The following is a 27,959-nucleotide window of genomic DNA, read 5'->3' as shown; positions in this document are numbered from 1 at the left end:
CTCCTCCCCCGTCTCCCCGCCCCCGTGCGCAGCGCTTTCCCCACGCGCCCCCCCACGCGCCCTCCCGTGAGCCCTGGGCCCTTCCCTGAGAGAACCCCGCGCTCCCCCAGGGACCCACCCCACTTCCGTGAGTGACCTCAGCGCTCCCTGTGGGGATCCCCTCACCCCTGAGAGACCCCGCCCCTTCCGAGAAAGATCCCACGGGGACCCCCCCCAACCCCTCACAGGGCCCACACCCCCTTCTGAGACCCCCCCACGCTCGCACACCCTCCCCCTCCTTGGCAGAGATCCCACTCCTTCCATGAGAGCCCCATGCTCCCCGAGCCCCCCCCCCTACTGTGAGGAACCCCCATCCTCCCACAGGGACTCCTCATTCCTCATGGGTCTCTCAGGGGTTCCTGCCACACAGTGAATCGATCCCCCAGGGTGGCCTTCTGCCCTCCTCCTCCCTCGCTCCCAGAGCACCTCACCCTCACCTCCCACTGCTCAGTAAGCCCCTGCCTCCACAGAGACCCCCTTCTCAAGCCCTACCCTCCCTCAGAAGCCCCTCACCCCACAGAGAAGGTCTCAACCTTCCCCCACCTAGAGACTCACCTCACAGATATCTCACTTCTCAGCAACACCCCCAGGGAGACGACCTCCCACATAGAGTCCCTTCCCCCAGGTGTTTCCGTCCAGAGAGTCCGCCTTCACAAAGACCCCCATTATTTCGCAGAGCGCCTATTCCTACTTCACCATAGAGAGTCTCCCCACCCAGTGACCTTCCCTCTGACTCCTAAACAAAGCCCATCTCCCTCCCCACTGCTCATGGCAACAAGCAGCCAGAAGCCCTTCCAGGGCCCTCCTCACAGAGATGCTTCCCCTCTACCAAAGAGACCCCTCCTTACTTCCCCCCCACATACAATGCAGCTCTCCTTTTCTTCCATTATGAGACAAACATGAAGACCTGGGTGAAGCGTCGGAATCTGGGGGGAGCATGGGCCATTACAGCAGGGATAAGGGGGAGAGAAGAGAGAACACGGGGGAAATCAAATCAGTATCTTAGATGTCTATATACTAATGCAAGAAGTATGGGGCATAATCAGAAAGAACTAGACGTGCTAGTTGATAAACATGAATGACATAGTTGGCATCCCAGAGAGTTGGTGGGATAATATACATGACTGGATTATTGGTATACAAGGATAAAGCTTGCCCAGGAAGGACAGACTGGGGGAAAAAAGAGAGGAGGTGTTGCCTTATATATAAAAAATGTATACACTTGGACTGAGGGTGAGATGGAAATAGGAGACACTTGTTGAAAGTCTCTGGGTAAGGATAAAAGGTAAAAAACAAGGGTGATGTCACGGTAGGGGTCTACTACAGACCACCTACCCAGGAAGAGGAGGTGGATGAGGCTTTTTATAAACAACTAACAAAATCATCCAAAGCACAGGACTTGGTGATGATGGGGGACTTCAACTATGTAGACCTCTGTTGGGAAAATAACACAACAGGGCACAGATTATCCAACCAAGATGTACTGGAGACAATTTTTTACTTCAGAAGGTAAAGAAAGCCAGTAGGGAAGAAGCTGTTCTAGATTTGCTTTTAACAAAAATGGGAGAATTTGAAAGTGGAAGGCAGCTTAGGTAAAAGTAATCATGAAATGATAGAGTTCATTATACTAAGGAATGGTAGGAGGGAAAACAGCACAATAGAGAAAATGGATTTCAGAAGGCAGACATAGAAAACTCAGGGAGCTGGTAGGTAAGATCCCTTGGGAAGCAAGTCTAAGGGGAAAAACGGTTCAAGAGAGTTGGCAGTTTTTCAAAGAGAAAAGGGCACGAGAGCAAACTAGGAAAGATAGGAAGTATGGCAAGAGACCACCCTGGCTTAACCAGGAGATCTTCAATGATTCTCAAAAGAGAATCTTACAAAAAGTGGAAAATAGGTCAAATTACAAAGGATGAATATAAAAAAATAAGTACATAGGGACAAAATTAGAAAGACCAAGACACAAAACAAGATTAAACTACTTAGAGATATAAAGAGTAACAAGAAAACATTCTAAAAATACCGTATTTTCCGCACTATAAGGCGCACCTAAGAGCCTTAAATTTTCTCAAAAATTGGCCGTGCGTCTTATAATCCGGTGCGCCTTATGTGTGCACTGAGTTCCAAAATCTGTAAAAATGTTGTTGTGCGACTTTGGTAAGCGCTTTGCTTGATTGACTGTCGGACCATTTTTCGCTGACACAGGGACGTAATACGTAAACTATGTACGCTGGCAGCGATAAACCAATCAGAGAACATTACGTAATACGTACAGTACGTACGTTTACCTTCTCCACTCCTCCGGTAGGTATACTACCGGTATGCTGCAAAACAACATTTGTTTGTCTAAGGCCCCCCGAAAATGGCACCAGTGAAGAGACATGCTTACGAGGCACAATTCAAACTACAGGCTATCAGTTACGCGGTTGTAAATGGGAATAGAGCAGCTGCGAAAGAATTCAACATCAATGACTTTGATGGATTTGTGGGAGAAGATTGATTAAAAAATAATGTGAGTGTATTGTTAAATAGTAGAATAAAGTTCAACTAAACTCACTGTTTTGCTTCCGTTACCTTTTTACTACACTATGAACACCGTTACCTTTTTTTGTAGACCGTATGTTTTAGCATGCGCCTTATAATACGGTGCGCCTTATGTATGGGTTAAGTACAGAAATAGATCCCGTAATTGAGACTGCGCCTTATAATCCGGTGCGCCTTATAGTGCGGAAAATACGGTACATTAGTAGCAAGAGGAAGACCAAGGACAGGGTAGGCCTATTACTCAATGAGGCGGGGAAACAATAATAGAAAATGTGGAAATGGCTGAAGTGCCAAATGACTTTTTGTTTCAGTTTGCACCAAAAATTTTAGTAGCAATTGAACATCTAACTTAATGAATGCCAGGAAATAGGGAAAGAATACTTTAAAAATTACTTAGGGATAGTCTGTACTAGAAGTGCTACATTGGCATAACTGCACTGATGCAGCTGTGCCGCTGTAGTGCTTCTGGTGATGATGCTCTGTGCTGATAGGAGAGAGCCCTCCCATCAGCATAATTACTCCATCTCCGACATATCACTCATGTGGACAGCGCTTAGGTTGTTGTAATTTACGTCGCTCAGGGGGATGGCTTTTTCACACCTCTGAGTGACATAACTTATATCAACATAAGCAGTATTGTAGACCTGCCATTAAACAAAGTTAGATATTTTCAAGTTACCCAGGCCTGATGAAATACATCTTAGAATACTCAAGGAGCTGACTGAGGAGATATCTGAGCCATTAGCAATTATCTTCAAAAAGTCATGGAAGATGGGTGAGAGTCCAGAGGACTGGGAAAGGGCAAATATAGTGCCAATCTATGAAAAGGGGAATGAGGACAACCCAGGGAATTACAGACCAGTCCTCTTAACTTCAGTACCTGGAAAGATAATGGAGCAAATAATTAAGCAATCAATTTGCAGACATCTCAGAGATAATAAGGTGATAAGTAACAGTCAGTAACATGGATTTGTCAAAAACAAATAGTGTCAAATGAACCTAATAGCTTTCTTTGACAGGGTAACAAGCCTTGTGGATGGGGGGAAGATACAGGGAAATGGCAAATTAGGCCCTGCCTCAAACTGCATAGAAGACCTGTTTTTTTATAAAGGACAAGGCTATCCTTTAAGCAGATACTTCAAGCTCACCTCATCCTGTGGAAACTTGTAATTCATGAGCCAGGTGAACATAGCTCCCTGGCAGGAAACTCCCTATATCCACCCCTCCATCAACAGGCCAGGAGTGGGAGGCAACTTCTAAACTCATCTCCTGTCCTGTAGTGTTTCCTAATATCCAAGCTAGACCTTCCCACTGCAACCTGAGACCATTGCTCCTTGTTCTGTCATCTGTCACCACTGAGAACAGCCGAGCTCCATCCTCTTTGGAACCCCCCTTCGGGTAGTTGAAGGCTGCTATCAAATTCCCCCTCACTCGTCTCTTCTGCACACTAAACAAGCCCAGTTCCCTCAGCCTCTCCTAAGTCATGTGCCTCAGCCCCGATCATTTTCATTGCTCTCTGCTGGACTATCTCCAATTTGTCCACATCCTTCGGGGACAAAAACTGGACGCAATACTTCAGATGTGGCCTCACCAGTGCCAAATAGAGGGGAATAATCACTTCCCTCGATCTGCTGGCAATACTCCTACTAATGCAGCCCAATATGCCATTAGCCTTCTTGGCAACAAGGGCACACTGCTGACTCATATCCAGCTTCTCATGCACTGTAATCCCCATGTCCTTTTCTGCAGAACTGCTGCTTAGCAAGTCAGTCCCCAGCCCAGGGGCGGCTCTACCTTTTTGGCCGCCCCAAGCAGTCATGCGCAGGAGGCGCCCCGGAGCCGCGGGAGCAGCAGACCTCCCGCGGGCATGACTGCAGAGGGTCCGCTGGTCGCGCGGCTCGGCTGGACATCCCGCAGCTGCGGACGGTTCGCAGGTCCGGTGGCTCTGCTTGAGCTGCCGCAGGCATGCCTGCGGGAGGTCCAGCCAAGCCGCGGGACCAGCGAACCGTCCGCAGTCATGCCTGCGGGAGGTCCACTGGAGCCGCGGGACGAGTGCCCCCTCCGCAGTCATGCCTGCGGCAGGTCCGGTCGTCCCGGGGCTCCGGTGGACCTCCCGCAGGCATGACTGCGGCAGGTCCGCCAGCCCAGCCTGCCGCCCCCCCGGGAAAGGGCCGCCCCACGCACGTGCTTGCCGCGCTGGGGTCTGGAGCCGTCCCTGCCCCAGCCTGTAACAGTGCATAGGATTCTTCCATCCTAAGTGCAGGACTCTGCACTTGTCCTTTTTGAGCCTCATCAGATTTCTTTTGGCCCAATTCTCCAATTTGTCTAGTTCACTCTGGACCCTATCCCTACCCTCCAGCATATCTACTTTAATGTCAGCTTAGTGTCATCCACGAATTTGCTGAGAGTGCAATGTATCCCATCATCCAGATCATTAATAAAGACATTGAACAAAACAGGCCCTAGGATGGACCCCTGGGGCATTCCACTTGATACCGGCTGCCAGCTAGACATCGAGCCGTTGATCACTCCCCATTCAGCCCAACAATCTAGCCAGCTTTCTATCCACCTTATAGTCCATTCATCCAATCCATACTTTTTTAACTTGCCAGCAAGTTATGGTTGAAGAGGTGCCAAAGCAAAGCCTTAACTTTGCCAAAGGATTTAAACCTCCAAATTATTGAATATTATGTGCATCCAACCGTCCATGTTTGAAACAGATTCATTCCACAAACATTTGAATGCTTCCAAAAAGAGTTTCCCTTTTTCATGGGGTGAATTCCTTCCATTCCATGTGTGTAAGAGAAATGAAGAAAACTTACCAAAACCTCTTACCTCTGTAGTGCAGAAAACAGCCACTGAATACACTCATCATTTTTTGTCCTTTTAACTTCTTCTTGTTTGTTCATCCACCTGATTAGTAACCTGAAATCACAGAAAATCTTCCTAGCTGCAACAAAACCACTTAAAACATAACCAACACCTACACAACTGGAAATGTAGTGCACATGTCTCAAAATACTCAACGAGGATTTTAAAATGCACATTGATGTTGCAGAACGCCTTCCTGCACATGAGGAGAGGGATTTGTCAACCTGGAGATGTTTAAATCACCTCTGAACAAGAGTTGGCAGGTCAAAAAGCCAATATGCAGAAGCGGGGCTATTCCAACAACCTAGAAACATGATAGCAGTGAAACACACACCATGGAACTCTGTTGGTCTGCCAGCTCCTGGAGGAATTGTGCACCATGGAAGATCTCACCAGGGCTATAGACTGAACCATACCATGTGCCCAACACTAGAAAAATCTACGATTGTGGTGGAAGAACACAAGCAGAAGATGTAAGTATATGCACAATAGACTGATATACCCCTATCTACCTTCGCCTACACTATGTGAAGCTACACCTCTCTTGGACTGTTTCCTTGGGAAAGCAGGAGGTGCTGTAGAAATATATGTGCTCAGTACAGGAGCCAGTAGAGGAAGAGCATATATACACAGGCCTGAGTAATACTGTTTTGCTGCAGGCTAAAAAACTAGCATAATTGAAAGTGTCAGGGGGCTTAAAGTAGTCAAAGAAATGCTGAGTCTATCATTGCCCAAAGAGACAATTTAATTAATATAGTAAAATGTTTGAGCTTGTAATATTTTTTTCTTCCTGTGAAGGGGGCAGGGAAGGACTTTTAATATTAGATAACAGAAATAGAATGCATAGCAAATTGAAATTATCCAGATTTGCCAATGTGAAAGCACTGCAGGACTATCCCAGCAACATTAGAAGCCAACCAGGTATGGAACCAGAATGGCTAGACACCAGTGTCTGAGTTGCTGCTTCCCAACTGGCTATAGGTCATATTAGCCCTTCTTCAAGTATCAGTAAAAAACAAAAGTCAATGAGATGTACTTGCAAACTGAAATACACAAAAATCCCATTTGCAATTCTCCATGTGAACCTCAGTGTTCTCCACATGCATCATTACTGAGAGAAGCATCCACTTTCTGACAAGAATAGAAAACTTACAGGATATTATACCTATTGTGGGGATGGTTTCTTCTTTGTCACATGTGAGCACCATTTTGCACAACACTGCTCCCTTGCCAGCAACCAACTTTCCTTAGACCTACCTCAGAAGGAGAAGGGAAACAACATAAGAGAAGAATTCTCAGGGAGAGGAAGATACACATCATAATAATAGGTAAAGAAATAGTGTGAAAGATAGAAGAAAACTCTGAAGGAAAAGAGCAGAGAAAAACAGCAAAGAAGTCAGAAGTCAGGGACTGATCCTTCAGCCAATACATGTGTGGGTAATTCTCATCCTTGGTGTACTCGGGAACTTGTCGAGCCGCCACCAGAAGTGAATTGAGCTGTTCCAAGGACAGCTGAGATGCAGGTGAAGCAGCTATGGCAGTTCTGAAGAGCCCCGGGGCCCTGGTCAGTGTAGAGCTCAGGAGACTGATGTAGCTTTGAAGACCACATTGTAGGAGAGAAGAGACCACCACCAAAAGGAGAGCCAAACTGACTACTGCAGCTTTGAAGGGCTGCCATGAGAGTTTCTAAGAGGAAGGTGACAAAACTGATGAAATATGGGGGGGGAAGAGGGTAAAGAAGAGAGAATATGGGACGGGGAGAAGGAGATGTACTTTTTGTAGGGAAGGGGCATATCCAAAACTAAATGAAACTCCTCTTTATGTCCCAGTGAAGTCAATGAGACTAAATATTCCTCGTGTATATAAAATCTGGCACTCAGTTCCACTTCTAGTGGCTAGATCCCAAAGAAATGTAGGAGTTTTTCTAGCCTTTGAGCTAACAAAACTCAATCTTTTGGTATAGGTAGTATAGGCTCATGCTTTTAGAGCCAGACATCCTGGTTTGGAGCTCACTACTGTGATCCCACCCGTGTGTTCTGCATTACATTCACATGAATAAGGGCTGAAGCAATGGGCCCGTGAAGGAGAAATGGGGGTAGGGTAGAGAAGGGAGGAAACATACATCCCACCATAACACTAGTACTTAGCAATCACAAGAGTGCTGTCTCAAGAAAAGCTAAGTGATAATAAGGTTGGTAATGTAACAGATGTCTGGTACCTTCAATCTTTGCTTGTGACCAATCTCCTGATATCCAGTGGAGCGATTCCAGCAAGCACATCAAAGCTGTTCATGTTCATTGGTTTTAGACATCCTGTGATGTAGTAGCAGCTATCATGCAGGGCAGGGCCGAACTGCTTTGCATGAGCCAATCTTTCTGACACCAGATGTGTATTTGGCCATAAAATAGCAAAGTGCACATGTGGTGGCTCTTAGTGTTGTTGTGTTGGTTTCCCATTTTGAATTTGCAAGCTTCCTAAGTATGTTTTTGTGGGCACTAATTTTGCCTTTTGTCTTCTCCACATGTGCCTTAGAGGAGCAAGAGTGGTCTAGCGTCGCTCCAAGGTAGATTGGATTCCAACAGAGGGAAAGTGACACCCTATTCCAAATGATGGTGAGTTGTCTATTGGCCTCATGATTCTAAAAATGGAAGAGACTCTGTGTTTTGACTGGGTTGGTGTGTGATTGAGTCTTGGTGTAATAAACTGAGACCCCAGACAGTGCCAGTGTTAACATAGCTTCAAACTGGGCAAGATCCTTGGCTTGGACAGTGACATACAAGTTGTCGGCATAGATAAAACTTCTTGTGTTGAGGTGGATTGAGTGATCATTCATATAACTGTTGAAGAGTATTGGCGAGAGTGCACTTCTTTGTGGTAGGCCATTTTTCTGTTGCTGTCATTGGATATGCTTCCCAAATACTTTGACGTGAAAACTTTGGTTCTCTAGCAGAGATTGTATCAGTCTTACAAGGTGGTGATCTTTTGTCATATTGTATATTTTAGTGAGGAGCCTTTGGTGACTTACCATGTTGTATGCTGCTGATAGGTTGATAAACATGGCAGCAGTTATCATATCTTTTCAAAGCCATATTCGATGTATTGAGTGATGTTCAGCATTTGACCAGTGCATGATTTGCCTGGGGAAATCCAGCTTGCTCAGGGATTAGGTGATTTTCAATGAGTGCTGATAGACAATTTAGGATGAGACACTTGTACAGTTTGTAGCAGTGACAGTAGTGATATAGGTCTGAAATTCTTTGGCTCCATTGCATTCTTTTCCAGCTTCAGGTTTGCTACCCCACATAACATCAAACATGACAAAACACCAGGTGATCATCAGTGACTAAGTCACAGCATCAAATGGGGCTATAACGTAACTGATGAAAATGGTGAACTAGTTGAATCATGGGCAGATGGATGCCACTTGAGCTTAATTCACAACCCTAAGCTCTCTGGTTATTTCAATTGTAGGTGATGGAAATGGGGCTTCAATTCTCATTTGGCATTTGTCAGCAACAACATACATAGTGTGTAACAAACTTAGTCTGGGTCCGATTCTGCATTCACAGCACTGGCTTATCACCATCCAGATCAATGCCCAGTACCATTCCAATGCTGCTTTAATTTTAAGAAACTGGAATAGAAGGGTTTCACCAATGACCTAGAAGCCATTCTAAGAGAGATCAAAACAATGCCAGAAAAATATGACCAGTTTGTCAATGCTGTGTGCATTGTCTTGAAGAAGCATATTCCACAAGGCCACAAAACAAATTATTTGCCTAATATAAGAGTTATTGGCCTGCTATGCAAAATACAAGCAGAAGTTTGAAGCAGACCCATTCGCTGAAGTTACCATCACAGGTGTAGAACTGGTCTCTGCACTAAAGGAGGAAAAACACAAGTTATGGCAGAATCTCACTGAGTGTGTGGACATGACCCACAACAGTAAGAAAGCATGGATAACCATACAGAAGCTTAACAACAACCCAAGTAAGACAGAGCAACACTATAACATTACTGCAGATGTGGTCCCACACCAACTCCTAGAAAATGATAGGACACTGAATAAATAACCGAAGATACGGCTTAAGTGGTAAGAAGACCAGGAGACTTAAAATTTTGAGGCACAGTATACACCTACATGTTTGGTACTTATAGCAATGGGGAGCAACCTGCGGCCTGCACGCAGCACGTCAGAGTAGTCTGCTGGCAGGCTGCCAGATTGTTTACATTTGCACGGCTGCCTGCAGCTCCCTGTGGCCACGGTTCACCGTTCCTGGCCAATGGGAGCTGCCGCAAGCGGCAGCCAGTATGTCCCTGCAGTCTGCTCCACTTCCCGCAGCTCCCATTGACAGGAAACGGCGAACTGCGCCACTGGGAACTGCAGGCAGTCATACAAATGTGAACAAACTTATCTGGCAGCCCACCAGTGGATTACCCTGGTGGGCCATGTGCAGCCTGCAGGTTGCCTACCACTGTTCCATAGGTTTAGTTTTTACCTGCAGCAGGGAAAATATTCCACAAAGCAGGAAAATTTAAGAGTTTGCACAATCTGTTTGGGGATTTTCTATAGCATCCGTCAGTGCTGTATCTGATGACAGGAATGTGGCAGTCATGAATCTGTTGTGCATACGCCTACGGTGCCCAAGGGAAAAGTTTAAGAATTAGTGAAGTTCCAAAGAATGCATCTCCAAAACTGAAGTTGCACAGATTTTTGTTAAAACTGTTACCACTGAAATTTAAAAGTTTTTAATTCCAAATAATACCAGTAATTAGGTTACTGGGGATGACTATTGCAACTAAAGTTTCTTTACAAACCCATATAGGAAAGGGGCATCCTTATAGCAGGCATTTTAAAAAGTGTTCAGAAAGGTCACTGCATCTAATGAATAACTGGAGTAATGGACACCAATAAAAATGGACACCAAGATCAGATAGCTGTATAGGAAAACATTGAGGACAGAATTCAAGATGGCTTTTGGATCAACCCGCTTCCTCTCCCTCTGCTCCCAACTGCAGCCACCAGTGAAATAAAGTAGCAAGATTAACTCATGCTATAGAGGGAATCTAGGCAGAAACAGCTTAGACATATTGTTTCCAGTAGAGGGCAGTAGTACACACATCAGAACACACATTCTTAAACAATTGTGTGTTTATAATCATGGCAGTAAGAAGTCATATTCTCTAACTAAGAGTATGTTAGGGACTGGCTGAAGAAAAGGTTAAATATGAAAGCAGCATGGGATGTGAATCATAAAAACACAGGGCTGGAAGGAACCTGAAGAAATCAAGTCCAGCCCCCTGAACTGTGGCAGGACCAAGTAAGCCTAGACCATACTTGATAGGTGTTTGTCCAACCTGTTTTAAAAAACATCCAATGATGGGGATTCCACAACCTCCTTTGGAAGCCTATTCCAGAGTTTAACTAACGTTATAGTTGGAAAGTTTTTCCTAATATCTATCCTAAATCTCCCTTGCCGCAGATTAAGCCAAATAAGTTCTTGTCCTACCATCAGTGGACATAGAGAACAATTGATCAGTCCTTTTTAGAACAGCCCTTAACATACTTGAAGATTTGTCAGGTGCCCCTTGAGTCTTCTGTCAAAACTAAACATGACCAGTTTTTTTAACCTTTCCTCATAAGTCAGGTTTTCTAAACCTTTTATCATTTTTGTTGGTCTCCTCTGGACATATCTTTCCTAAAGTGTGGTGCCCAGAATTCAACAAAATACCGTAGCTGAGGCCTCACCAGTGCAGACTAGAAGAGGACAATTATCTCCCATGCCTTACATATAGCTGTTAATATACCCCACAATATTATTCTTTTCCATAACTGTATTACATTGTTGACTCTCATTCAATTTGTGATCCACTATAAGCCCCAGATCCCAGTATTACCACCTAGCCACTTATACCCCATCTTGTAGCTGTGTGCATGATTCTTCCTTCCTAAGTGAAGTGAATGTAAGCTGACAAAAGAAAAACAGAATTCAGAAAAAGTGGCAGAGAAAGGAAAACACTGAAATACTACTTCCACCACCTTTCACTTATAAAGCATCTAATGATCTCAAAGCATTTTTAAAAGATGGAGATCATCCCCATTTAATTTTTTTATTTCTCTTCATTAGGTAAATTCTTATGGCTAGGACACTAATTAGATCTATGGAGGGAACTTTGAAATAGTACTAATACTGTGTGTTCATGTAACATGTAGGGATTCAGGGCCATAGCAATGGATTATATCAACTAGAAACATTTTGGATCTACCCGTCTTTGGGGCTGAGCCTGAAGGATACTGAGTATGGGAACTGTCCTGCCTGGACATTAGTTTGCATGAATTTTTAAGTGTTAGCATGTGCTGACCTTGTCCAAAACTTCTCTAGCCTTCTATCCTATTGTACAGTTCACTTGGATGCCTGTGTGATGGGTTAGATCACAGAAACCCCCTGGGAGCTGCCACCTGATGTCCCAAGACTACATCTGCCCCTTCCTTTCCCTGCCAGCCTGGGACCCCAGCACCCTGTCTTGCTGAGCCAGACAGGCCTGTCTGCTCCAACAAAGACCCAGGGTCTTAATTACTTGCCCCAAAGCTGCAGGTTTACCTGAAAGCAGCTTTGGGGCAAGTAATTAAGACCCTGGGTCTTTGTTGGAGCAGACAGGCCTGTCTGGCTCAGCAAGACAGGGTGCTGGGGTCCCAGAAGTGTTCCTGTCTTTAACACTCAGATGCCCAACTCCCAATGGGGTCTAAACCCAAATAAATCTGTTTTACCCTGCATAAGCTTTATACAGGGTAAGCTCATATTGTTCACCCTCTATAACAGATAGAGATATGCACAGTTGTTTGCTCCCCAGGTATTAATACATACTCTGAGTTAATTAATAAGTAAAAGTGATTTTATTAAATACAGAAAGTAGGATTTAAGTGGTTCCAAGTAGTAACAGGCAGAACAAAGTCAGTCACCAAGCAAAATAAAATAAAATGCGCAAATCTATGTCTAATCAAACTGAATACAGATAAGATCCTCGCCAGTTCCAGAATGCTCCCTTTTACAGGCTAATCACCTTTTAGCCTGGGTCCAGCAAACACTCACACCCCCTGTAGTTACTGTCCTTTGTTCCAGTTTCTTTCAAATATCCTGGGAGGTGGAGAGGCTCCCTCTTTAGCCAGCTGAAGACAAAATGGAGGGGTCTCCAAGGGGTTTAAATAGACTCTCTCTTGTCGGTGGAGACCCTCTCCTCACTCCTATGCAAAGTCCAGCTCCAAGATGGAGTTTAGGAGTCACCTGGGCAAGCCACATGTCCATGAATGACACAGTTTTTACAGGTCACATCCATTGTTTACATGCTAACTTGAACATCCTCAAGTAGACTTCTTATGTGGATTGGAGCATTCCAAGATCAATTGTCCTTTAAGTGTTTCTTGATTAGGTACTTAATTTCAACACTCGTTTCTCCAGGAACTGACCAAATGCTCTACTAAGGTTATTTAGAAATCAAGCCAGTACACAGCCAACATTCATAACATTGAATACAAATATGATACATGCATACAAATAGGATTAATACATACATAACCTTTATGGAGATATGTTACATGGCATATGTAGCATAAAACACATTCTAAGAATATTTCCACATAGCCTTATGGGAGATACCGTTACAGCCTGGCCATCACATTTTATCTGTAAGTTAATTCCTGTACATATAAAAGTTTGTAAAGTGTTTTGGCACAAATGGTGCTACATAACTAAGACATTATTAGCCTACAGTTCTTGTTCATGAGTTGCTTTAAAAAAACAAGGAGAATTTTATTTTTACCACTAGCCTCTTTGTGTGCAAACTAAAATTAATCAAGTTCTTAGGATGCTAAGAAAACTCATATTTAAGGCAGTCTTACAGTGCAATGCAAAACTGGACACCCGCAGGTATTCAAAATACTGATATGTTTAAGTCTAAGGCAGCCTCAACTGATTTTTTTGTTTTTATGTGAGACCTTTAAAGGCAATACATAAAGGGGATTTTTTCTGTATTTTATGATGCATCAATATAGCCTGAAAGGGGTGTTTACTTTTCAGTTGAAGTGGGATAACGGATCCATGTCTAAGATAGCCAACAGGTCCTACAAAAGCCATAAAGGCAAGAGATGACATTCCTGCTATTTCTAAAATAAAAATAAGCAGAGCACACCCACAAAAATTTAGGTCTTCAATATAATAAAGTAAAAAAGGACACTTTAAAATCCATTACAGGTCACCTTTAACATTCTTTAATGTAGTCTCGGGTGGGCGATACCTCTCACCCACGCAATAAGAAGGGGAGAGAGTGAGACAACTGATTTGCATTTCTAATGCGTAAGTGAAAAATTTAATTCCAAATTACTGCCTGCAAAGTGACGTGTCAATTAATGTTGTACTAAGACTTAAAATAAAATAATCTTTCAAGTGAGCTGGTTAACACACATACTAAAACTGTTTGTCAAACTGCTAAGTGTGTAAAAAAATCTTGTCACACTGTTTTCTGAATCAGATTCCATTCAAGTGGCACATTTGTGAACAAAGGGAGTTTTCTACAGAGAAATTTAGCATTTGCTAATGTTTCCTGATACATAGTCTCAAACTGCCAAAAAATAAAATTTAATTGAACAGAGGCAAAGGACAAAAATATGCATTTTCATTTTGTTAGTGTCCCCCAAAAGATTGCTCTACATGTCTTTCTTCCCCTTTGAAATACGAGGAAGGTCAAGTGTCATCTGTCTTTCTTGGTGGAGGGCTCTTGGATATCTCAAATGTGTGCAGGAACATGCAGCCCTGAATTGAAAAACAGGTGTTGAGCTCAGAGAACTTTAATTATTCCATGTGTTTTAATTAGTAGTGCTGACATTTGATGTCAATCTTACTACATCAGCCATAGAAGTATTCAAGGGTAGTCCATGTGAATTTCTAAAGTAAACAAAACTTGTAGGTGAATTTTCTCTCTAGATACAGCAAAAATAAATAGAAGCTTATTTTTCCTTTACAAGTCATTTAGATCAATTTCCTCATCTGTGGAAAAATGACAGCACAGCCAATATATCTATGCAGAAGACAGAATATTCTGAGGACAAATCATGCACAAATCTTCACAAGTCCATCTAGAATAGAAATCTGGAACAGTTGCATTACTTGTTTTCTGTTGTGTGCATTTCCAACGTACAGCCTGATATTCTTTGCAAGCCACCCCTCAGAAGGCAATGTAACAATCTCACACAATTTAAATATTTGATAAATTATAGTAACTAGAATGTTACAATTCACATATAAAATTGTGTCAGCCATTTGACAATCTAAAAAGACTTTTTAAAAAACCTGTGAAGGAGAAAATGTCAGGTTGTTTCAATGTGAATCATATACAGTAAGTTATTTTTAGCAAAATGATTGAAGCCTGAGTTTAGATACCGATGTATATCCTTTTATCTCATTTCATGATGGGACACCAGGACAGGAGGAATTGATCAATGTGAAACACGGAGGGGTTTTTTGGTACTTGCATCAGTTCTCAGCACCAGTTATGTGTCATGGCAAAATATAGTTAATAGAATTTTGCAGGAAAATCTGTGGTTTCACCTATCCTTGGATAGCTGATGTCATTGCAACTCAAAATCACACCTAAAAAGAAATTCAAGAGCAATGATTCTCAACTTTTTCCACAATAGGACCCCTGCAGAACCCCTCTTCCATTTAATAATGTGGGAAGGGCGTGGTGGTCATAAGACCCAGGTTGACCACCTCACACTCGAGAAATCAACCATAGGATCACACAAGGAGGGCAAGTGTCTTTTGATCCCTTCATTAAAACTCAGGGAAATGCTCTAGCATCAAAGTTCAACTTCAAATATTGGAAAGTGACAGGTTCTGAGGATAGGTGGGACATAGGCTTGGACTATGTTTTGGCCTCACAAGTTAGGAGAAGCTGGTCAGACCTATCTTGAGAATGTGATGCTTTCCTGGTGAGAAAGAATACTATTTGCTTTTATGGTGTATAGTGGAGGCAGTTAGGTGGTGTAGGAGGTGGCTGCAGCACTCACCTAGGGAGAAGTAAAATCTTCCAAGGGCCTTACTGCAACATAGTCCACATAGAAACCAGAAAAAGATGTTTTCCTTGTAGCAGAATGAAACCTGTTTGCGGTGCCCTTGGATGTACCCAAGCACACAATTGGGCTGAACTGAATATGATCTGGCAGTCTTAAAAAACACAATATCCTTGCCATAATATCTTAAAGGTAATAATTGGAGATATACCAATCTCCTAGAACTGGAAGGGACCTTGAAAGGTCATTGAGTCCAGCCCCCTGCCTTCACTAGCAGGACCAATTTTTGCCCCAGATCCCTAAGTGGCCTCCTCAAGGATTGAGCTCACAACCCTGGGTTTAGCAGGCCAATGCTCAAACCACTGAGCTATCCCTTTTGTAAACAGCACTAATCAATTGTTTGGTTACAGTTGCTACATTATCTCCATATGAGAGCTACAAACGTATCCCATTCTTTACAGTGCTATTTCAAATCAGAAAGTGTCAAAATTTTATCCCAAACCTGTCATATATGCCAGCAGCTCATTCACTGGCTAGTATCACTCTAAGTACTCCTAAGCCTTGCTCCTTCCTTTTGCACACAAACTTGATTCTTTTGTTGGGTCACTATTTCAGGATTGCCCTGGGTGAAGGTTTATGGCTACATAATTCTGAAATGCAAGTCAGTGTGCTGTGGGACTGCTTGCAGAAGAGACTTGGATAAAACTATAGAGAGGTTCCAACTACAGCATACAATCCAGTTACATGAAACTATCCATCATCCCTCGAGTTATACTAGTGTTAATACAATATTCAGAGCCCTAATATAAATTTTTTATTTAAAGACAAGTAAAAAAAAAGTGTGTGCACAAATACAGGAAATGATTACAGTATAATGTTCAAAATAGTGTTCTAGGTGAAGCAGAAAAATACAGTAGCAACAGTATTAAACTGGAAGAGCACCCAGAATCCAATTTGTATACAAAAATGAGGTTACACCACATAAACACATCATGATCCTGATGTAGACAGTTTCTTTACAAGATATAATAACCTACTGTACTTGACTGTCCATGCCTGATTTCCCTGCTAAATATGCAAAGACAGTCACTACACATTTAACAACTTAAAAAAATTAACAGTTAATGTCATGGCACTTAGAGTTTAGAAGAGAAAGTAAAAAGACTTGCAGTGACAATTGTTTAAAATATTTATCACTTTTTTGTTAACTAAGTTGATACTAAAACAGAAGGCAGATCTTAAGGTTAAAATACATAAATAAAAAGGTGTATCTTCTGTAACATTATCTATAAAAAATGTTTTTGCATCAAGCACAAAAACTTCAAAGTGAGAATTCCATTTATCTTTATGTATACGATGAAAATCTGAAAATACACTTCCCTACATAAAACTGTTTTGCACTGGATATCCTATGAATTTAAGTCACTGTACAGAGCTCAGTTCATTCCTTATTGATAGCAGCCTGAGTTTAATACCAACAAATTCCAGACTTCTATTCCAGACTTCACAAGTCAAAGGCTAAATACTTCAAGATTATCCCAAATTGTGTAGTGAAAAAAACCCTTTAAGATTTAAATAGATTAAAGCCTAAAAAGCAGCTTCTGATTTTAAGGGCCCAATTTGAGACACCTTACAGGAACATTATTTTCATGAGACTTTGGGCGGGGGGGAGAGGGGAGGGAGGGGGCAAACTCAGTATTTCCCAAAAGTTGAGGCACCCAAAACAGCTTGTCAGTTTTGAAAATGTAGCCTAATATATTTTTTTAAATATTAGTCCTACAATGTATCTTGTAAACAAAAGTGGCCTAGGTACTGTACTATGGGCATGTACCAAGTAGTGTCAATCTCTTTTATTAAAGCTACTAAGTCAGTGTCCGAAACAGTTTAAGTATACAAATGAAGAGAATTCACAACACCAAAACTGAAATTATAGTGTCAATGCACTATAGCGTTCAAGGGAAAACAGCAGCAGAGGGGAAGCTCATTAACCTTAGGTAACTCTTGCTAAAGGCTTGTCTACATGGCTCTTGCAACTACATCAATGCAAACTAGGTACCTTTTGGAGCACGCCAGCAGGGTGTACACAGTGCAGAATATTAGTGCACTCTACAAATCACACCCCCAATGTGCTTTGCCAGCACAGTGTAGACAAGCCCTAAGGTATGTTGTGTTTTCAGAATAGTGTTCTATTAAGTCTGCTTTTACTAATACTTAGCAGTTTAGCTTAAGCCTTTTATAGGAGAATTTATATAGATTTGACTCAATGTCTCTTAACATCCCTTTTCCTTACAAATGTTTTAAAATCAAGTATAAAATATATCTGGCATCTCTTCAGCCAATATATCCCTCAAAGATTCAAAAAAATAATTTGAGTATTTAGCTATCCATATGGACATTTATAAGAGTCTCACTTCCGATCAAGTCACTTCTTGTTTAAATTACTTTAATTTATTCCAATTTTTCTGCCAGTTAGTTCGAGTCCATTGTGGAGACCTAAGATTTGGAAGAGATTATTCATAATTGAAAAACACCAAAAAAAGTTCAGGAGTCACTGTGGCTAGCCCTTCCACTTTTCAGATACTGGGTTACACGAATAAAAAACATGCACTCTTTTCCACTGGGAAGATGGAATGCTTTTCCAACAGCATGGCAATAAGATTCTATTAATTTTACTGTTTTCTCCTTAGCTAAGCTGTAGCTGTAAGATAACCATTTCAGATCTACCAAAACTTAAGGAATAAATAGCATGAGGTCCTACATTCTTGAATATTAGCTGCCCATTTCTGCTAAAAAGAATGCTCTATGCAGATTTTTTTCCTTTCAAAAAAAGTATAAAGTGAGTTCCACTCATTTAAACTGATACTTTACATCACTTACAGCCCTTGCTGAAAGGGACAGGCTTGGAAAGGCACTCGCTTTTCACATACCAAAGTGTGTGCGTTACCCCCGGTTATCAATCAGAAGTAGCTCAGGAGTGGAATCTATTCATTCAATTACATGTGCATTATCTTCTCTTGGAACAGAATCAATGTTCCGTAGTCCAAGAACGCAGCCACTCTCCTTCGCTCTACCCACTTTAAAGAACTGCTGTCCTACTGTCATTTGAGTGTATGGGGAAAACACTACAGGTTCAACTGTAAACGTGGAAAGATCAGTGTACATAGCACGGTTGGAGGAGAGAGGCTTTAGAAGTCTTGTCAGTCTTGCTGTTAAAATGCAAGTATTAATGGCTTTTAATGCTGTTTCATTATGTGCCCTAATGCAACACATGCTCTTAAAGCAGTAAGAGGATTTTTCTCTAAGCAGACAGCTACATTACTTACAGCAGTTTAAACCGAAAAATCCACTAGCTGAGAGTTAGCAACCAATGGCTGCTTCTATATTAAAATTAGACTTTGGCAAGATTGCTGGTAGGTTAACATTTCCATTTTTTTTGCAACCTAACAAAAAGTTCAGCATGATAGCAAGTTGTAACAATCAAGATTAAAAATCTCTGACTCCACAGCTGGTGGCAAGGGTAAAATATTTTTCATTTGATACAAGTGCAATCAAATGGCAAGTTGTTTATCCATGCAGAAAACAAGTGATAGATGCAATATATGGCACAGTCCAGAAACGAAAGATCAGACACATTCCTCAGCGGACATCAAAAGAGGATTAATATATTCAAAGCCTTCAAATTCAGATTGGTCAATCTTCTTCACAATATCACTGTTAAAATAAAAACTAGTTAGTATCTTGCGTTAACACAAAATTGCTCCTTGCAATATTGCTCAGAATATCAAAGTTGTATAAAAAGGATTAAGAAACTAAAGCATAAAGAGTTGGTCTTAAACTTTAGAACCCAAAGGAGAACATTATTTCATAGTCCTCTGAGGAACTGGAGTCAAGAAGTTGCAGGGAAGCGAGCACAGGCAACAGCCCTGTTCTGATCTTCATCCAGGCACCAAAGTAGGCCCAGCCACTCAATCTCAGTGCAGCAAAATTGTCTCACACTAACTTAGTTCTCTGCCAGCCTCTAAACACAAAGTTACTTCTGGCTTCAAACCATGTTCTGCCCTCCCAGTGGCTGCTGCTGTCCCTGCTCTTTACCAAAGAGAGGTGGGGGCTGGACACTGCATACAGAGATGGTGTTCCAAACTTGAAGGAAAAAAGGTATGAGGCTGGCTCCATTTAGGAGAGCTGACTTTGCTACTCCTTCCCTTAAGTCCTTCTGGCACAGTGCTCTCTTCCTAGGTCTGCTAGGTTAAACCCTTCTAGAATGGATGGTGTCTTAAAAAATTAAGAAATTAGTTACACTCATGAGAGGAGTAGTATCTTCACTTAACTATCTCAAGCAAGATACTTATTTACAATAAGTGTGAGGGGAGAGTCAGGCTGTCAGTCTTTAAGACGTCCTCAATATTTGAACAATAATCATTATGGAACATTTGTATCAGCTGATAGTGCTTACAAGTTACTCATGCATAATGTTCCAAAGTTATTTCATTAAATACTATAGAAAGCCCTCAAGCTCCTAAAATAAAGAGGCCCTACTGGACAGCAGGGAAGTCTAAGCTACACTGTCAGCTTCATCTGAGTTAACCAGCATCTGAATGGGACTTTTCAATCCTGTTAAGGTAACTCTACATCTAACACGACTGGAAAAAAAAACACCACCCTTTTTTCCTGTCAAATACCAAGAGTGTTTGAGAGACAAATTCTTAGACGGCAGCGTCCCAAGAAATCAAATGATGAAATTAAAACTACCCCAAAATCTTGGTTTTAAAAGATGGACCATACTGCAAATTATGGCTTGTATTCATAAGCACCTACTCAGTGGCTGCTGAGCTCTCACTGGCAGCCCCCCCATCAGCTCCTTCCCTGCCTCCGTCAGTGTTTGTGGCCCACCAGCAGGACCTGCTGATCAGTACCTCCTCCTCCCTCCCTCCCCACCATGATCAGTGTTTCAGGGCATGCAGGAGGTTTTGGGAGGGAGGGGAAGGAGTGAGGGAGCAACGTGCTGGGGGAGGGGGCAGGGGCAGGGCCTTGGAGGAAAGGGTGGAATTGGGGCAGGGTCTAGGGCAGAGCCAGGGGTCGAGCACCCCCCAGCACACTGGAAAGTCAGCACCTGTGCTTGTGTTAGCAAAATGTCTCTTTGCACCTTTATAATTTACTAACTTTTTTAAAAAAGGTTTTCTTAAGTTTGAGTTACTTACTCATCATCTGGAGTGAGCTGGACAGGTTCATTAGTGAACTGGGAATCAAAGTTATCCAGACCAAATTCACCTGATATATTTGGTTTAAATGGAGGAACCACCTGTTTTTGTTCCATCTATAAATAATTTAAAGTAAGTATGAGTAACAGCCTATCACAGAGATTATATTTATGTTTAAAAAAAGAACTGAGTTCTGAAAAGATTACTTAAGTTTCTCGTTTGTACCTCTTACAAATATTCCAGCAAATTAATTAATTACATTTCTATGGTTACTGTGTGTAAAAGGGTTAATGGAATCTACATCCTCTCTTCACAGTATAGTTTAAAAAATTATGAAGTTATCAAATTTGGCATCCCTTTTAACTTTCAGTTAAGACAAGCTATCAGGGTTATACCGCATATAACAGAACAAACCCATCAGTGTTTACATACCAGATCCCAATCAACATTGCGGAAGAATGGATGTCCCTGAATATCTGCAAATCCTGTTTGAGGATGGCAGCCTAAACGCTCCTTTGGATCCTATGGAAGAATGAAAATGTTTCAAAGTGAAAAATCATTTGGAGAATGTGTGATCTCTAGCACACAATGATAAAGTTACTCATTATAGATTTCATAAGACACACTCATGTCAAAGCTGTAAGGTGCATTACTCTGCCTTCAGAAATAAGAATTGCCTAATATACGCTGTAATTCAGTTACAAGCTTCTGCATTTAGTTACACGCCTCTCCCCCCCCCCCTTTTTTTTTTTTTTAGTTAAGATGTGCAAACATTAAAATATATTGCATGCTTGGGACCCAGGTCACAACTGGGTTTAATTTGGGAATTTTCATAGGTGGAGAATGTCTGACAATCCCATTAGAAGACCCCAGCTTACAGATAAAGTTAACTGATGGAAGATTATATTGCTGGTTTCACTGGGAGTCTCCTATAGACTTCCCCGGCTCAGAGACAACCATGCTACAGCAAGTGTAATAGGACAGGAGGAGGGAAAGAGATGGACAATGGAACTTCAAAGGATAATAGCAACCCCTGAAAAATGCTTCATTACTTAAGTCAAGTAGTGCTTAGTTGGGTACTGTTAAGGATGGCTACCTCCAATGTAATACCACTGAAATATTAATAATTTAAACAAAAAGATTTAAAAAAAAAAGGAAGACCAAAAGTCAGGATCAAGGTGTGTTTTTCTTCTAGTTTTCCACAGCCATTTTTGTATAACAAAACGTCCATAGCTCAGATGAGTTGGTAATACTCCAAATTTAAATGAAGCAATCCTAACAAGCCTAGTTTGTGAACAAATCTGTGGGTTAGTTGTAGGTCAGCTGCAGCAATGCTAGAGCACAGTGGTCTCCAACCTTTTTATGCCCAAGATCACTTTTTGAATCTAAGGGCAACCCAGGATCTCCCCCGCCCCTTCCCTGAGGCCCCGCCCCTTCCCCAAAGCCCCACCCCACCCACCCTCACTCACCTTCACCGGGCTGGGGCAGGGGGTTGGGGTTCGGGGGGGGCACTCTGGCTGAGGAGTTTGCAGTGTGGGAGGGGGCTCTGGGCTGGGGTGAAGGAGGGGGTGAAGGGTGCAAGCTCTAAGAGGGAGTTTGGGTGAAAGAGGGAGCTCTGGGATGGGGCAGAGTGTTGGGGTGCACGGTGTGGGCTCGCGGGGGTCAGGGCTGGGACTTGGGGTGCTGGCTCAGGAGGGGGATCAGGGATGGGAGTTTGGGTGCAGCCTCCCGCCGGGCAGCACTTACCTCCATTGGACAAAGTCTATCTCCAAATGAGATAGACTTTGTCGTCACATTTGAAAGTGAAGTTTGTCAAGCCCAGAAACAAGCATTCAAGTCCTTCACTAACTACCATGGGGTGAGGCATTTTGTTCTGAAATAAGCCTTAAGTGATCTCTTAGAAGCTCCCTTCTGAAATATTCTGGCAATTCTGTTTCAATGCAAAATTCCACAGACACAAAGTCCACCTACTTCCAACCATTCAGAATAATTATGATCTAGCAGACCATAAAGTACCAGAGAATTTCAGAAGCGATGTTTCAAAAATAATAGTAAAAACATCTGTTTCCCCAATGCCTGGTCAATATGGCCATTCTGTGCATTTCTAGGCCTTTTATTTTGTGGTTTACCCATTAGGTCTGAATATCTGCAAAGTTTCAGGTTTTAAAAACAATTAATAAAAAAAGCCAAACATGTCAGTTCCATCTATTAAGATTTCTGTTTTAGAATAGCCCATCCCAGGCTCAGACCTTGTCTGCTGAGCTTCAGTTTAGGGGCAATTTTAATTTCAGTTATACCCTTGTAAAATGTAAGTTGACAATGGGAGCTCTTGAAAACCTTAGTCCAAATATAGGGCTTTAGCTCTTACCTTGTTAAGAAAACTTTTTAGAACACTTGCTGCTTTAACAGAAAGGGATCGTGGAATACGGATTTGTTTTTCCAAAATGACTAGAAGAATAGAGAATTTAAGACATCAGCACTTTTTATGGTTAAAGTTTCTTCTCTTTGTAAAACAATGTTTTGTAGAGAAAACAACACACTAAATAAAGTGGATGCCGCTTAATAGCAACCCCAGTATAAACAACCTCCTGGAGTCAATCCCATCCATTAATTAATGTTAATAGGATTTGGATACTGGCAATGGCATGCCACTTACTGAATATTTTTGTTTTTTGGGTGGGGTGGGGGTAGAAAGGCCACAGCCACAGGCAGATTTGTGGGGCTACAGCCAGGAAGGAAGCACTGGAAGGTGCCTTTCCTGGCAGCAACCCCAAAAACTCTGCCAGCAGCTGGTGCTGCCATGTACCAGTGCTTCCTTTCCTGGTTGCAGTCCCGCAAACTGCCTGTGCCTAGGGATTGCACAGGAGATAAGGGGCAGAGATGCCCACATCCACAACCCTGTCAGAGACCCAGTGCTGCGGACTGGGAGAGGAGACTGTGGGCAGGACAGCAGTGGAGACAGGTACTGTGCAGAACAGTGGCCCTCCAGCACCCCCACTGCTGCCCTAGCCACGGCCTTCCCTCCCCAGGGAAAGCCCTGGCATCTGAGCTACACCCATACTCCCCACAGACAGATTTGCAGGGCTGCAGCCAGGGAAGGCACGTTCCAGTGCTTCCAACTGCAGCCCTGCAAACCTAACTTCTTTTTGGCAACTGCCAGATAATGGTAACTTTCTGCTGTCAGCCAAAGGATTGCCAATAAGCAGAATCTATTGTACGTTAAAACCTCACCACTACTCACCTTGAAAGAGATAATCTTCTGTGTTCTGATCGGGGTTATCGGAGCTTCCGACAATATCAAATGGGGATCTGCCAGCCATCATTTCAAACATAAGTACACCTAATGCCCACCAGTCAACACTGAAGCCTAGGATTTTAAAGAATACAAATCAGAATATAAGCTATTTTATCAGAGAGGACTTATTTTAATAAGTATCAGTGCTAACTATATGAAGAACAAGGTATATTTTACTAATGAATAATCAGATATCTTGACTGTCAGAAAGGCATGCAATGGTCAAGTTATGACCTAAAGACTACTGTACGTTTAAGGTGGGTGTGACAATGGCAATAGGAGTCCTCTTGTTCATTATGTGCAGGATGGAAGGCAGTACTCGGGAAGGAGAAGGAATGGAGACTTAAAAGGTTGGTGCTGGAACCTCTCAAGTTTAAATAAGTTTAAATAGAAATTTTAGTATTTAAGGGGGAATAAAAAAAACAATCTCAGCTGTGTATTAACAGCATTTTTTGGTGGAAGACTACACAGTTATTAGTGTCAAACACTGCAATAAATAAAAATTGTTATTTATGCAGGTGACATCACACGTTCTATTGTTCACTGCTGAAGACAGGGATCAATTAACAGTTCTAGTATCTTGATTCTCCTCAAGGCTAGGACTGCTATAAAGATAGTCTGCTTAGCCTGGGGAGAATCTGGCAGAAAAGAGGAAGGGCCTTGTGTCACTGAAAATTAAGCACACCTAACTAGTTCTGAAGACAATACTAAGCCACCTCCCTCTTCTGGAAGGAACGCAACTATGATAGGTCATAGGGTGAGCCTCAGGCTTTTGCCAGAAATATAAGACCCAAGTAATGCAATGTTCCAGAACTGTCTGCAACTAGCAAAATACCCTTTTGCATTTGTATAACTAAAAGTGGCCAAATTAATCCTGAAAAAAAGTTACACCTACAATAGAACTTGTACATACTGTGTTTGTATACATTTTAATAGCTATTACAGGTCACTAGATACATTTTCTTCATGTTTATATGGATAAAGCATTTTAAAATGCTTAAGTACCTGTTTACTTGATAGTATCTGCGACCCAATACTTAGAGTTAGAAGAGAGAGAGCTACAGGGAAAAAGGGAACAAATGATCGAGTTCTAAGCTAACGGATGATTTACCACAGAGATAGGAGAGAGGCAAATTTATCTCAGACCCAGAGAAGAATAGATTCTTTACCTTAGAAGAGAGATGAATAAAATGAGACGTGATGAAAATACATAATGGATAGTATAGAGAAGGTAGATTAGGAGTTTCTGTTCCTTGTCTCATGACACAACAAGAGAATATTCTATGAAATGAAAGGGTGGCAAATTCAAAACTGAATCCCCCCTCCCGCCCAAAATGCATAACTAAACTATGGAACTCTGTCACAAAATGTCACTGAGGCCAAGAAGTTAACGAGATTGAAAAGGGACTGACTGGACATTTATATGGATAACAATCCAAAGTTATAATAGCTAATGTTAATAAACTGTGGAAGATATTAAAACCTCATGCTTCAGGGTTTAATGCTAATTATAAGGGATTAAACCACTACCTAATGGGGGGGGGGGAACAGACTATCCCATATCTGCATAAAATGAGGTATTTTGCCCCATCTAGTGCTGACCACTGCTGGAGACAGAATAGTGGACTAGCTGGACCATGGGTCTGATCTAGTATGGTGATTCTTATTTTCTTCCACAAATCATTTTACAAGCAAGTTTTAACAGAAATGCATTACAGCTCAAGTATTTTATGACAGCACTGAAATCAAATTACCATAATCTTCTCCTCGCAAAATCTCAGGAGCAATATAGTTGGGAGTTCCACAGAAAGTACTGGTTGTGTCTCCAGGCCTTAATCCTTCCTAAAAAAGGAAAAGAAAACAGAGGGGAAAAGTTTTACACCATTTGCTAAAAATTCCTTCTACTTGCTGTCACATTATAAAACAACTATACTTTGTGAAGTGACCCATACCAAAATAAATTACTAGACTTATGCATGTAATCTGCATGCAAAGCACTATATTTCTTAAACAAAAATAGATCTGTATGCAGAGTGTACAGTGCACTAAGAAAAGCTATGTCTTCACTGCACCTGTCTACATTCACTGTTTTCTAATAATGGTCAAAGAATGAAATGATATATTCCCTTTATAGCACAGTAGCTGTTTAAGATACAATAAACCACTATGTTAAATGCATGTTCATTAAAAATCATGTTTTAGGCAACAATACCTTAATTACCAATCAGAAATCTGTTTAGGTATAATGGATTGTAGTGCTTTCTCATGGCATGCAAGGCACAACTCAGATCTAAAACAATTTAAAGCAATTGCAGTGTCAATGGAAATCTGGCTTCATCTAATCTTAAAAAAAGCTAAAAACCACAAAATGACAGTCAAAACACAATTCAGAGAAGCTTCTCCTCCTATTACTAGTCAGCATGATTGATCCAAACAATGAAGGTCAGAAGTTAAGCCCAGGACAGGGAGAACATGTTGAAGTATGGCTGAGGGAAAGTAATGAGTTTGTTTTCTCCTTCTAGCATTTAAAACAGATTCCAGATTCCTATCCCAAACCTTTGTTTGCAGAAATGGTATATCACAACTGGTTGCATCAAAATGGTGGAAAATTGTAGAAGTGATGTTCCTGACCAGACCACCACTGAATTCTTTTTTTAAATCAAAATTCTGACCTGCAACTGTTCTCCAGCCAGTTCAGCATCAGAGTGCGCTTTTAGCACATTTGTATTGATTTGGGTGAAACTAACGGTCTACTGCTTGAACAAGTAAATAGAAAAAGTACTGGTATGCAAGAGCTGATACAAAAGAGTGGCAGATTTAACTAGTTAATAGACTGGGAATTATCTTTTGTTTTAGAAAGTGCGTGCATTTTTACCTTTGATGTATAAATAAATACATAGTGTTAAGTCATAGTATGTGTTGTGTTTCACTTCATAAAGCCTTTTATTTTCCCAACTGAGGAAAAAAACACAAAGGAAAAAAAAGTAGTGTTTTTTCAGGATTTTGAAGGCAACAGCCCTGATTGCCATGTCCAGATTTCCGTCCAATGGATTGGAGCACAATCCTCTGGTCAGTCACACATGGACAGGGTGTTTTTTGCTGCCATGGCTATTTGGGCATCCGATAGCCTTAAGGAAAGACCCTAAGACTGAAACTTGCTTAATCTGAAGGCAAATACGCTCACTGGACCATGCTCTAGAGAAGGCAAGCAGAGGGAAGGCAGCTCTGCACAGCTGTTTGTCACCACCAATAACTTCTCCAAAGGACCAAAAATCTAAGAAAGTTGAATATTTTATCATTTGGATTCTTAAAAATTTCTATGTGCTCTCTTAGCTGATTCCACCTGCAGTAGTATTGAGGGTGGGGCAATCCTATGCTAACAAATGTGGAATTAAAGCCCTAAGTGTCAGTCATTTACACCTTTGCTGCAACTAGAGTTGGTACGATAACCTACTTAATACATCTTTGCACCTTGAGCCTTGCAGCTCAAATCCTCACAAAACTCCTGAGAAGCAGTCAAACATTATCCCTATTTCTAGAAAAGTACAGCAATACTACGTAACTTCTTTTAAAAGATGACTCCAAATATGGGGTACACTAAGGCCTGGTCTACACCAGGAGTCTGTCGAATTTAGCAGCGTTAATTCGACTTAACCGTGCACCCGTCCACACCAGGAAGCTAATTAGTTCGACCTAGAGGGCTCTTTAGTTCGAATTCTGTACTCCTCCCCGACGAGGGGAGTAGCACTATTCGACATGGCTATGTCGAATTAGGCTATGTGTGGACGGAAATCGACCTTAGTAGCTCCGGGAGCTATCCCACAGTGCACCACTCTGACGCTCTGGACAGCAGTCCGAACTTGGATGTTCTGACCAGCCACACAGGAAATGCCCAGGGAAAATTTGACACGCTCCGGCGCCTTATGGATGTTCTGCAGGACCGCAGGCA

General features: G+C 41.9%; 1 protein-coding gene and 1 long non-coding RNA gene across 3 annotated transcripts in view; one reads left to right on the top strand and one right to left on the bottom strand.

The window, feature by feature from the left end:
- Positions 1-69: 69 nt before the first annotated feature.
- Positions 70-26,869, top strand: LOC123377152. Of its 2 annotated transcripts, XR_006582113.1 has the most exons (6): positions 70-127; positions 7,984-8,063; positions 20,047-20,136; positions 20,691-20,847; positions 24,315-24,360; positions 26,533-26,869. It is a non-coding gene; the product is annotated as an uncharacterized LOC123377152 (long non-coding RNA). The 2 variants fall into 2 exon arrangements; XR_006582112.1 differs by lacking the exon at positions 20,691-20,847.
- The window catches only part of PRKCI (protein kinase C iota), a 54,972-nt gene continuing 43,329 nt past the window's right edge, over positions 16,317-27,959 (bottom strand). Inside the window, exons 13-18 of the mRNA XM_045029668.1 lie at positions 25,765-25,852; positions 23,957-24,082; positions 23,084-23,163; positions 21,148-21,237; positions 20,716-20,831; positions 16,317-19,228 (exon numbers count right to left, since the gene is read on the bottom strand). Coding sequence (XP_044885603.1) covers positions 19,141-19,228; positions 20,716-20,831; positions 21,148-21,237; positions 23,084-23,163; positions 23,957-24,082; positions 25,765-25,852 — 588 coding nt within the window. The 3' untranslated portion in view covers positions 16,317-19,140. The remainder of the gene's footprint in view (positions 19,229-20,715; positions 20,832-21,147; positions 21,238-23,083; positions 23,164-23,956; positions 24,083-25,764; positions 25,853-27,959) is intronic.

The sequence above is a fragment of the Mauremys mutica genome, chromosome 9, assembly GCF_020497125.1.
Source record: "Mauremys mutica isolate MM-2020 ecotype Southern chromosome 9, ASM2049712v1, whole genome shotgun sequence".
Taxonomy (NCBI): domain Eukaryota; kingdom Metazoa; phylum Chordata; order Testudines; family Geoemydidae; genus Mauremys; species Mauremys mutica.
This window is presented reverse-complemented; position numbering and strand designations above follow the sequence as displayed.